The following is a 12,571-nucleotide window of genomic DNA, read 5'->3' on the forward strand; positions in this document are numbered from 1 at the left end:
AATTTTACAAAAAAAATTAAATAAATATCAGTGCGTAATCACTACATACTATTTCTAAAAACATGCGCATATATATATATATATATATATATATATATAGATGAAAATATGGAGAGACTTAGTCCACCACCCACCTCTCTTCCTCTGTCGTTACTTTCACGTCACAGTTAGATTTTCCAGAAAGTAATTAAAAATAATCACCCCAAGTAAACTCTCCTCTCCCTTATACTATTAACCATCTAATATCTACAGCTATCTTATTAAACTAATTACTAATACTTTATTTCATTGACTTGTCTCTTTTTTCTCACCGCCCCTGCTAGACTATTCTCAACAAGGTGCCTTTACTATTACATCTTTTAATTTCCTGAAGAAAACAAGAACTCCATTGCTGCTGATTAGTTTCCTAAAGACGATGAAATGGATATGCATGCTTCCTCTTTTATTAGCATCCATCCATGTGTTCGGTGGAGTCTCTGCAAGGTTCGTGGTTGAGAAGAACAGCATCAAGGTGCTGTCCCCATTGAGTTTGAGAGGAAAGCACGATGGTTCCATAGGTAACTTTGGAATACCAGACTATGGTGGGTTCATTATAGGCTCTGTGGTTTATCCGGACAAAGGAGCTAATGGTTGTGATCCCTTTGATGGTCAGCCCTTCAAGTCCAAGTCTCCTCTCCCCTCTGTCCTCCTCCTTGATCGTGGAGGTTTTTCTCCATCTATTTCTCTTGGATAATATTGTTAAAAGCAACTCAATGTTATATCTTCTTTTGTTCCCTTGATGAATTGCATGTCCATATGCTTCTGTGTAACAGTATTAGCAATTAATTTATGGTATGCAGGGGTTGAATTTTGCTTCTCCAGCCTTTTTTTTTTTTTTGTCTTCTTTGAACACTGGCTTGGTTTTTCCTTTCTGTAATTTGAAATAAAGCCTTGTATGTCACGATTCTCGTCTTTGACTCGTAATCGTTCTTGACCTGCTGTGTTGCACTTGTAGAATGCTACTTTGCCTTGAAGGTATGGCATGGCCAACAGGCTGGTGCTGCTGCAGTATTGATGGCTGATAGCATAGATGAACCTCTAATAACTATGGATTCTCCTGAGGAAAACAGTGATGCAAATCAGTATGTGGAGAAGATAGGGATTCCGTCGGCTTTGATCGAAAAGTCTTTTGGTGACAACCTTAAGGAGGCCTTGAAGAAGCGTGAAGATGTAGTGGTAAAACTAGACTGGAGGGAGTCAATGCCCCATCCTGACCAGAGGGTTGAATATGAGCTGTGGACCAATAGCAACGATGAGTGCGGCATTCGTTGCGACGAGCAGATGAATTTCATAAAGAATTTCAAAGGGCATGCCCAGATACTTGAAAAGGGAGGCTACACTTTGTTCACGCCACATTACATAACTTGGTATTGTCCTGAACCCTTTATCTTTAGCAGTCAGTGCAAGTCCCAGTGTATAAATCATGGAAGATATTGTGCTCCCGATCCGGAACAAGATTTCAGAGAGGGATATCAAGGAAAGGATGTGGTGTTTGAGAACTTGAGACAGCTTTGTGTGCATAGAGTTTCCAATGAGAGCAAGAAGCCCTGGATTTGGTGGGATTATGTGACAGATTTCCATATCAGGTGTTCGATGAAGGCGAAGAGATATAGCAAAGAATGTGCTGAGGGTGTCATGAGTTCGCTTGGTAAGTGTTATTTTCTTCTGGATTTTTGTGTATCTTCCGGTGTTCTCACTTGATCGGCTTCGTATGCTTAACCAGATTTGCCTATTGAGAAAATCAAGAAATGCATGGGTGATCCTGAAGCTGATGTCGAAAATGAAGTCTTGAAACAGGAGCAACAACTTCGCGTACACCTTTTTCTTCGCTCATATTAAGAACAAATTTAATATCTTAAGATTAATGATCTTAACTAGAAGCAAATGTTAACTTTCTTATTTCGTTACAATCTATGGCACTTAGGTTGGCCGGGGTTCTCGTGGTGACATTACCATTTTGCCAACATTGGTTATCAATAATGTTCAATATCGAGGTTTGTTACATAGCATGTCGGTGGACGAGATAGTAACATTCATATTGAATTACATAAATGATGCTGAAGTTCTTGTTTTGCCTGCTATGAAGGGAAACTGGAGAGAAGTGCTGTGCTGAAGGCCATCTGTGCTGGATTTAAGGAGACCACGGAACCTTCAGTTTGTTTAAGTGCAGGTAGATTGGATCTGCTTACATTCTAAATTTGGTTTACACTCTTATTTAATATTGACTTCATGTTATTTTAACAGATGTTGAAACTAATGAGTGCCTCGAAAGAAATGGTGGATGTTGGCAGGATAAACGAGCCAACATAACAGCATGCAGGGTAAAGTATAGAAAGTTTACACGGTTTGGTGTTGCAACCGAATATGCGACAGTTTAGCTCCATGAATCCTGCTAATATAAAGGGATGGTGAATTTGTTCAGGACACATTCAGGGGAAGAGTATGCGAATGCCCCATTGTGAAGGGCGTGCAGTATAGAGGAGATGGTTACATATCTTGTGAAGGTGCAGCTTTTTTCCCTCGTGTTAAAATTAGATTCAACATGGGCAATGTGTTCACCCGTTTCCACTTATCATTTGTCATCCATTTACAGCCTTTGGACCTGCGAGATGTACGATAAACAACGGAGGTTGCTGGTCCGAAACAAAAGATGGATTAACTTTCTCGGCTTGCGCAGTTCAGTGATTTGTTCCTCATTCTGTCATTTCTCCAATAGTTTTCTATTATTCTGCAAATTTCTTTTGGTTTGACTAAAATCACTCCATTGCATAAAGCAGGAAAACCAATTAAAAGGTTGCAAGTGCCCACAAGGGTTCAAGGGGGATGGTCATAAATGTGAAGGTGCTTTTACCTTTACTTGTTTCTTAAGTCTCAGTCCGTCAGGTTTTGCCTCCATTACATTGGAATTTGTTCATCCCCATCCGTTGTTTTTGCTTCAGATATCGATGAATGCACTGAACGAAGTGCTTGCCGGTGCGATGGCTGCTCCTGTAAAAACACTTGGGGTGCATACGAGTGCAAGTGTAAAGGGGATCTTCTCTACATAAGGGAGCAAGATGCTTGCATTGGTAAGATCATGCATTTGTTAGTCATTTATGAAAGAATAGCTGCCAAAATACATGATCTTTTTGTTACAGAAAGAAACGTGTCGCGCTTAGGATGGTTCATTACCTTCTTGGTCCTTGCGGCTGTGATGGCTGCTGGCATAGCTGGGTATATATTCTACAAATATAGGCTCAGGGTAACTGACTTAACATGTTTGTTGCTTTATCTGTATCATGGCTTGGTTATACATATTTATTCATTTGTTTCCACCTGCAGTCTTACATGGACTCGGAGATCATGGCGATCATGTCGCAGTACATGCCGCTCGACAATCAACATAACAATGAAGTTGCAAGTGAGGCACAACCTCTGCGACAAAGCGCAACAGCATAAACAAAGGCAACTAAACCTTAGTGGCTGCCCTCCCCTGAAATTGGAGCCATCTATATCTATATATAGGTATACAGCTCTTACAAAATTACAGAAAAGACGCTTGTTTTACTGCTACACAGGCACAACGACCATGAGTGTACAAATTTTCCTTCACATGTAGAAGAGGGTCCACTTTTCTACACTTTAACTGCTGTTTCCTTCCCCTCTTTGTAGTTGTGGTTTTATGTTTGTTCATAAAATAGTTTACAAGTAAACAAACGTTGACTCATGTTAAGAGTCATACATATATAGGTGGTGTAAAAGTAAAGGAATAAGACGACGCTTGGAATGTGGATTTTAGATCAATTTTACCACTGCTTTGTAGCCAAAGGTACACATTCAGCAACTCAAATGCATCATTCGCCCCAACCCTGATCCCAACAATTTCACCAACTCAAATGCATTCAACAGTACACTGGCCATTTCATTGGCTGCTCCACCATGATCAATAATCCGACTGACCGCGAAGTCTATAATTAGCCACAGGCAAATGAAGCATAAACCCCCCAAACACAGGCCAGAGAAACATGGCTGATTGGCAAATGAAACTGTCAGCCTTCACCATTTGTCAGTGCACTAATTATCATAATCTTAAGTGTTCCCACCTAATTTAATTTTCTTTTCTCTTAATCCATAAATAATATGGATGTTATAGACAAGATGGTCGTCAAACTGAAATCATGATGAGAATTTCGAGCTACGATTCGATGTTTAATTGATTACTTCACCAAATGCATCCTAAATGAAAAAAATACATGTATTTAGCCTTTCACCCTCCCTTCAAATATCATCACTCCACTTCCCTTCAATAAAATCCATTACCTAAACTCGAATGAACATTTATCTAAATTTTAGAATTAAAATTAAAAAACAATTAACTTTTCTTCTTTCTTCTGCGTCACTTTGCAAAAGAATACAACACAATTACATCTTGCCTTGGTTGTTGCCATAACCCACCTAAAAATTGATTGATGAATTTGGGGATCCAATCCCTCTTTCCACAGTTCATGTAAGTACTCATTAATCCCATAGAAATCTCAAGATGCACCTCTCAACTAAAATGCCATTCGACCTGCAAGTCTGCTTTCCAGGATCCTTCTGTCTATTGCTGCATCAATAGAGCTCATCTGAAATCAAAATTCAAAGAAAATGATCAGAGAAGAACCACGACCATCCCTCACTTGGATAAAACTTATTCGCTTGCAGCTGGTCCTGATCCTATGCAAAAGATACCAAACTTTGCGAAAGAAGCTGACCTGGAAAAGTCTTGAATTCACTGTCAATGCTATTTATTTGAGCAAAAATCTGTTGGGTATCATCTTGTTTCACCCAAACCCCCACATTTTGAAATCAAGCATAGGGAGAATGTATAGCATTGAATAAAATCCAAATTTTAAGTGGTTATGTACGTACATACATACATACATAATCTATTCTTAACCGTGCTCAATACTGGATGGAAGAAATCCGTGAGTGGATTGCACCAAGCTTGTCAAAGTTGCACTTACCAACACCAGAAAAACTGGCATAAATACCTACTTGAATATTTTGACACAAACAGTTGGAGGCAATTGCTTGCAAAGTGGAACAATTATATTTTAAAATAAAAGTGGATGCCCGTCAATCAATAGGTGTTCTTGATGAAAGGGCTCATGGATCCTCCACAAATTGCATTTCTTTTTTAATGCAAAGCAACAAAAAGGAATCACACGAAAATTCCTCATCAAATAGGTAACAAGAGCATAGACAACTGAATCTGAAAACATGAAACATAAAGCCTACCCATCTTGTTAGATGTGCAAACCAAGTCCATAAACTAGAGAGATAGTTATGACTTACCTGGCTATTTTCATCATGCATCTGATATTTGGCTAAAGACATTCTTCGCTCCTCCTACAAGTATATAAATTTGAATCCTTAAATAAAATTTTCCAGCATCATCTAGAAAAGAGGAAATAGAAACCTAATTAAAAAGTAGGAACAGACCATGGACATTGCCTCATCATCCCAAACTAAATAAACCTCGTTTACCGCCGGCTGGACAGCAGGAGCTTTATTTGCTATAACAGGGGGTGGTCCAATAGATGGGCCACCGGTATTTGGACCAGAGGAATAAGAATGAGAATTGACACCAGCACCACCTATAAGCAAGCAAAGATATATATAAGTTACAAAAATAAGAAGCAAGTTAACTTAAAATGAAGTAGAAGTAATACAGCAGGGAAGATGACAGGGATTAAAAAAATTAAGTCAAGAAAAATGGATTCAGTCTATTGAACAAAGCACCACAACTGTTTGGGGGGGGGGGGGACTGTGTTGTTTTCCAAAGCATGTAAAGCACTCAAGACAGGTCCTTTAATTATAAGCACAGGTTCTCTGCACGCTTGCATCAGTGGAAGCAATACAACTTTTAATTCTATTTCTAATGAAATTATAAATGCACGTGTGACAGAGGTGGACTACCTCACCTGCCATCATTGAGTTGGGTTGCACAAATGATACCTAAATTATTAATCGCTTATAAAGGGTTCACTAAAATATATATATGTCAAAAGTCATCAACCCTATAAAGGACAGCAAACGCTAAAGCAATTTTGTTCATAAGGTCTTATAGTTTTTGCCTAGTTTTATTCTCTCCACTTTATTTTATCACCAAGTTTCCAACTCTTGAACACCATGCGAGTTAGTTTTATATAAGTCTGTAGACAACTAACAATGTAGATACAATTTTTATGTCTAGTCATAGGATCAGTCAAAATGGAATACTAGCAGGTTCACAGCTACCTGTCACCATAGCACTACCACTTGAATGCACTTCAATTGAAGTTTTTTCGTCTGCAACACTTGTTGGAAAAGAAGCAGAAAACGGTGAGCTCTGAGTAGGTACGTTATTATTGACAACAGGGAACAATGGTTGGGGTACAGGAAGTGTAGGTGTTGATGTCGGCAATCCAGGTGGAGCAATTTGTGAAGGTTGGAGTGAAGCTGATGTTGAAGGTACAGCCAAAGGAGGCCTCACACTTTGCAGTGGAAATAATGGCTGCTGCACATACCCCATAGGTGCAGATGGGGGAACAGAAGATGCAGGATGCCGTGGGAGCCAAGGCTGTGGACGAGGAGGAACTGCCCAGCCAACAGGAGGTACAGGCACTGCAGCATTATACCTGAGACAAACAACACATTAAATGGTCAGACTAACTACATTAGCAACTTTTGAAGATGAAGAATAACCATACAATCGCATGCGGAAATGCTGCATGATTTAATATAAAGACAACAAGAGCCACAATGAAAGCAACAATGACATAAAAAAAAATCCAATTATTCTTAAAAATGTCAATTGTAAGTTTCAACAATTTTATTTCATAGCCCAAAGGCTTAGCAATAAATGGCACAGAGAAGCCTAAAGTGAACATACAAAGGCTGCACTGCCCTTAAAGTTGATTGAGGAGGATATCCAACAGGAAGTGGCCCTGGCATCAATCCTCCCACAAACTGAGTAGATGGGATATCCAGTTTGGCCGCTTTTGACGGAACCTCTTCTTCTGCAAGAAATCTTATTTTAAGAATTAGGAAGATATAACGGCAAATATAAAAACATAATCAATATGCAACAGCATCAAACTTGTTAGTTAAAATACCAATTACAATGTGAAACTCCAAGTAAAAGTACATCTAGAAATATTTGTAATAAAATACTAGTTCACATAAAGGAGGATTCATAAAAAAATGCAGAAATCAGAAAACCTAATTTTATACACAACACTTCAGCCTGCAAAGTTATTTACTTCTCTTAAACAAAAACATGCATTCCCATTCAACTTTAAAATGTGTCCTTGATTTTACTCGCCTATCTTATTACAATAATATTTTTTTTTTTTAAAACATCTTCAAGCTGCCAATTTTAATACTATCTTCTTCCATAAGAAGAAATGAAAAGGCAATTTTGGATGCAAATTATAACGATATTAAGTTTTATGAAAACCAAAAGTACTTGTATGTTTGCGGGCAACAAGTCAAGTTATCATCACTTGATATGAAGCATGATTATAAATGATACATCAATATGTTTACCTTCTTCTCCATAGTGAGCAGTTAGTACATCAGGCGGGATTCCTTGCATTCCATATATCTCAATGTCAGTCGATTCTCTGCCAGATTTTGCATTGGGAACCCTATAAAATATGTACTGTTTTCAGTGTACTGCAAACTTCACTGACGAAAAAAAAACATAGTAGGCTTTGGTCTTTAGTGATAGACAACTACTGAAAACTGAATTTCCGGGCGCAACCCAGAAAACACTTAAGATTCAAACAGGCAGTATAAGACAACTTTTAAGAAGCAAAACAAAAATTTGAAAAATGCTACTCACTTTCTTTATGTATTTCTTAAAATTATTTCAGAAGCTTCTAATTATGAATTAATATAGAGAAATAACTGACTATTTATCTATTTTTTAATTTTGTGCGTGGAATGCAAGTTCTTCTAGAGATCAACGAAATTGGGGCAAAGAACTAATAGCTACCCTCAAGAACATAGGTTTCATTGCGTTGCCACTTCCCCAAATCGATTTATTCATCCAAAAGCGAAAGGTATTTAGGTAACATTTGACCATGGAAACAATTCCTTGTAGTAAAAAAAAGTCGTATAATTTGCTCCGGCAAAGAAGAAAAATCTGAAAAGACAAATACCAAAGTACAAAGAACTCAACCCTCGACAATTTTTACTTTCTCCCGTCGTGCATTTTTTTCCTATTTTGATATTAGGAACAAGTTTCTGAGAAACCAAAAAAGGAAGCGCTTACGTTAAATCCATTGCAAAGCATTGAAAAAAGCGACACAATATACCCTAAAATTAAATGGGGGGAAAATATTAATGAACCCAAAAAAAACCCTAAAAAGATGAGCAGAGTTTAAGCCGGAAAATAAGAAGAATAAAAGTAGTAAACAGAAAAGAGAAACAATTGGAAAAAGGTGTGGGAATAATAATAATAATAGCATAGGTAAAGGAGATACTTGGCGACGGACTCCTTGTGAACCTGGAGAACATGGATGGCCATACCACCGGCGGTGGAGAGCTTCTTGTGACAGACATGGCACTTGAAATGCTTAGCCTTCTGGTGCTGCACCAGGATCTTCTCGTCGTCAAATTCTCTGTCGCAATAGTAACACCATACCTTGGACGGAACTCTTTTCTTCTTCTTTCCCATTTAGGTTAGGGTTTTTCTCTGATCTGCGATTTCTCTTTAATTTATTAATTTCCTCTTCTCTTTTCAATGGGTGGGATGGGTTTATGACTTCTGTATATATGGGTTTAATTTTATTTCTTTTATTTATTTCCCTTTACTATGTAATTGTCCCAATGGGGTTGTACGGTCCGTTTAAATAGGTCCGTTGAGTTTTACTCCTGATTCATCTATACCACTAAAATTTTAATTTTATCAATTATAACATTAAACTTTACTTTTATATTCAATTATGCCACTCCACTATTACATCACTAACAGGACGTTAACATGATTATGATTTTAATGTGATCTGTCATATCAAAATGATATCGTTTTTATGCGACTATTATGATATTTAGAAGTCATTTTATACATTAAACTTTAAGGATATGTTAGTTTTGTCACAAAAATTTTAAATAATTTATTTTTTTATATTACAATTTTCGATTATCGTCGAAATTCAATCATTATATATCTCGATTATCTTTCGCAATAAAATTTGTTTCAAAATATTTATGTTTCACTCATCATTCTTCGTATTTTACCGTGGCCATGTTTTGTCTAGTTTGAGATAATTATATTCTTACTCCTTTATATTTTGAATCACAATTCGATTTAGTCCTAATTATTCAATTAAGATGCTATTTTGGCTCCAACAGTTTTAATTTGATCGATTTAATCCTTGAAATTATTAATTAATTATTTTTCTGTCAAGTAAAATCATTTGAGACCTTATTCGTGATTTAGACCACAAACGGAGGAATGAGAAGCTCGACTTTTTGAATTAAAAAAGAAATTAAGGACACATCGAACAATGATTATCAATAATTAATCTATGTTTAAGCTTTGTCTAATCCAATGTAGACCACCCTCTCGTTTAAATATTCTCCATTTCATCTCGTATAGGAAAATCGTTTCTTTTCGAAGATGATGTCCCCAACGCCAATCTATGAGGTTCGTGGATCGCCTCATTTCAGGTATGTATTAAAATAAATCATTCTTTTCTTTTTCAGCTTTAAATTTGATTTTTTTTAGAATCCTAGTTTTTCTGTCCGATTTTCTTGGGAAAAAAAAGAGAAAATTGTGGAGGAATGAGAAGTTCGAATTTTATGTTTATTTTGCACAACTCTTAGCTTAGCTAGGACTCTTACTAATTTCTTGCATAAAACTCTGGTGTATGTGTAACCATTGAAATTAAGGTCTGTTTGTTTGGTTGTAATTGGTTTTTCGAAAAATGAATTATTGGAATTTGAGTTACTGGAAAATAAATTACTGGAATTTGAATTATGGAAAATGAATTACATTTATGGAAAGAGAAAATAACCTCAGTGACCAAAAATCCCATATAATATACGATTTTAACCAACTTTTTCCGGATTTGCTAAAATGATCAACAAAATCGCAATACGATCGTTAATTCGCAACGCGATCTCCATTATCGCAAATTCGCGTTGCATTTCGCGTTGCGATAGTTGAAAATCGCGTTGCGATGGTCTACAGTGTCATTGCGATTTTCCCAATTCGCAATGCGAATAAGTAAATCGCAACGCGAATTGGGAAAATCGCAATGCGATACTGACTATCGCAATGCAATAATACAAAATCGCAACGAGATACTGACTTTCGCAACGCGATTCTGACTTTCGCAACGCGATAATACATAATCGCAATGCGATTTTCAAAGCGCCATTAGTATCATGGCCAAGTATTTTATTTTTAAATTCCAAACACGAATATTAATATATTGGAACACTGAACCGTCCACAGTATATCCCGTAATCGCAACTCATAACCTAAAACCTAAAATCACAACTCAGTCCCATCTCCATCTCTCACTCTCTCACCCATCTCCGACGAAATCCGTCCCCATCTCGGCGAAATCCGTCTATCTCCATCTCTCAGAGCCACCCTCACAATCAGAAATGGAAAATCAACCAAATCAACCAACGAGGGTTAGTTTTTTTAATTATTTTCTTTTTGAAATTTTTGCATTATTATTAGGTTTTTCATATTGAAATTGATGATAAGTTTACTGGTAATTTCAATAATAGATTAACCATTTCACTTAGATTGCTTATTAAATCAACCGAGAATCGCAACGCGAAATGCAAATCGCAACGCGATTTTAGTTTCGCGTTGCGATAGTCAAATTCGCGTTGCGATAGTCATTTTCGTGTTGCGATTTTCATTTTCAGAAACTATTCTTCTTCTGCAAATTGAAACTTGAATGAATTGTATTACTTCAACCAAAAAACAAAGACAAATACGAAATTCACAGTGTTGCAAATTTAAGTTTGAAGAATAAACTACTACTCTTTATGTTTATTATTGTTTTTGGTATATCTTCACAGTGTAGTTTTTGGTATATCTAACTTAGTATGTTTATTGTTTTTGTAGAACTTTTATTCGGCTCAATTGACCTTAAGAAATAAAGTCAGTCTGGCCAAAACAATTGCGTCGAAGCTTTCACCTGCACAAAGAAAAATGTTTGAGGATACATGCTTCGGCCATGGCTGAAAGTACAACATCCCGGTGGAGATGCGATGTTGACACACCTGTTTCTTCAAACCATGACTAGCGATCTACCAAAGACTATACAACGTCGTGATGAAGAGATATGGTTTGATTTTCCACCGGCGTATACGTGTTTTGGGCGGGAGGAGTTTTGCTTAATCACCGGTCTACGCTTCGGACACGATGATGTAGGTCGGTACACTAGACACATTACCCGCCCATCATGGCTATCCCAGGTTTTTCTTGAGCTGGAGAGGCCGAATCTACACGTAGAAGACCTGACAAGATTGTTGAATAAGAAAGATGGTTTTACTCGGATGGATGACGTCGACGTTGTCCAAGTATGCCTTCTAATTCTTTTGCATGCCGGCTTTTTAGGCAGAGAGGCCAGACAACCTATTCCAAATGATCTAATCAAATTGGTAGAAGACCTAAATGCGTGGAACCTGTTTCCGTGGGGCTCGTATTTATGGAAAGCTACATGGAATAAGTTATCGTCTACCTTGGATGATCGAAAAAGTTTGCATGGCGATGGTTCCAAATACACTTTGACAGGCTTTATTTGGGCCTTTAAGGTAAGAATTTTTATATAATGTTTCCAAAATTTTAAGTAATTATTTAACAATTACTAATGTTTGTTATTATATTGTTTGTAGATTTGGATATTTGAGGCCTTTCCCGCCATGAAGACATATGCAATAAAAACTTCAAATGATATTCCCAGGGCTATTTCCTGGAAGAGGAAACGGACCTTGCAATGGGATGATTTACTACGGTATACGACAATAAATAATGTAAGTTAACATAAATACTACCATATGTTTATAAACAAGTTATTACTAGTACACGTTTAACTTTGTTTGAGCTTTTATATTGTTAGGAGGCCAACACTCCTCTACAGAGGCTGACACCCACGGAAGCTGAGCTTGCCACTGATTGGTGGCAAGCTAGTAAGCGTTTTTTTGATGGAACGGTTGATGAGCAGCCTTCACTTCGGGAGCCATCACCTCGCCCAGAGCTATCACCTCACCCAGAGCCATCATCTGATCGACCCGACTATACACCTCCACAACGACAGCCATCACCTATTCTGTCACATCATCGAGCCTCTTCTCCACCATCACCGCAAGATAGGCGACCGGCAAAGATGCCACGACGTTTATCTCCCTGTTCTCTACCTCCACCTCAATGGGATGAGTTAGGGGAGTTACGTGATTAGGTCAATGCCTTGCGTGAGGAGGTCGGTACTTTACGCAAAGACGATGGTGCATGGCGTGTTGAGGTGTCTACATTACGCGGTGAGGTAGCCGCTCT

At 37.6% G+C, this 12,571-nt stretch overlaps 2 protein-coding genes across 2 annotated transcripts; one reads left to right on the plus strand and one right to left on the minus strand.

Moving 5' to 3' along the window:
* The first annotated feature begins 364 nt into the window (after positions 1–364).
* Positions 365–3,822, plus strand: LOC120173924 (vacuolar-sorting receptor 6-like). Its single transcript, XM_039180955.1, has 12 exons — positions 365–704; positions 995–1,687; positions 1,763–1,851; positions 1,964–2,033; positions 2,126–2,209; positions 2,284–2,360; positions 2,462–2,543; positions 2,633–2,715; positions 2,817–2,880; positions 2,979–3,107; positions 3,177–3,280; positions 3,361–3,822. Exons 1-12 carry the CDS (start codon positions 416–418, stop codon positions 3,475–3,477), a joined length of 1,881 nt encoding a protein of 626 aa, XP_039036886.1. The 5' UTR covers positions 365–415; the 3' UTR covers positions 3,478–3,822.
* A 438-nt stretch (positions 3,823–4,260) lies between these two features.
* Positions 4,261–8,808, minus strand: LOC120173916 (protein SUPPRESSOR OF FRI 4-like). Its single transcript, XM_039180951.1, has 7 exons — positions 8,532–8,808; positions 7,591–7,691; positions 6,935–7,061; positions 6,301–6,680; positions 5,503–5,657; positions 5,356–5,409; positions 4,261–4,643 (listed from the first exon to the last, which is right to left on the minus strand). The coding sequence occupies exons 1-7, from the start codon at positions 8,723–8,725 to the stop codon at positions 4,572–4,574; spliced, it is 1,083 nt and encodes a 360-aa protein (XP_039036882.1). The 5' UTR covers positions 8,726–8,808; the 3' UTR covers positions 4,261–4,571.
* Positions 8,809–12,571: the final 3,763 nt, after the last annotated feature.

This window comes from Hibiscus syriacus, unplaced genomic scaffold (assembly GCF_006381635.1).
Source record: "Hibiscus syriacus cultivar Baekdansim isolate YM2019G1 unplaced genomic scaffold, ASM638163v2 tig00111993_pilon, whole genome shotgun sequence".
NCBI classification, from domain to species: Eukaryota; Viridiplantae; Streptophyta; class Magnoliopsida; order Malvales; family Malvaceae; genus Hibiscus; species Hibiscus syriacus.

Coding starts and splice junctions, on each gene's coding strand:
- LOC120173924 (XM_039180955.1), top strand. CDS start 416: ATGAAATGGATATGCATGCTTCCTCTTTTATTAGCATCCATCCATGTG. Junction 2,544..2,632: donor TGGTTACATATCTTGTGAAG/GTGCAGCTTTTT, acceptor ATCCATTTACAG/CCTTTGGACCTGCGAGATGT. Junction 3,108..3,176: donor GGAGCAAGATGCTTGCATTG/GTAAGATCATGC, acceptor TTTTTGTTACAG/AAAGAAACGTGTCGCGCTTA.
- LOC120173916 (XM_039180951.1), bottom strand. CDS start 8,725: ATGGGAAAGAAGAAGAAAAGAGTTCCGTCCAAGGTATGGTGTTACTAT. Junction 6,681..6,934: donor TTAAGGGCAGTGCAGCCTTT/GTATGTTCACTT, acceptor TGTTTGTCTCAG/GTATAATGCTGCAGTGCCTG. Junction 4,644..5,355: donor TGCATGATGAAAATAGCCAG/GTAAGTCATAAC, acceptor TTTTGATTTCAG/ATGAGCTCTATTGATGCAGC.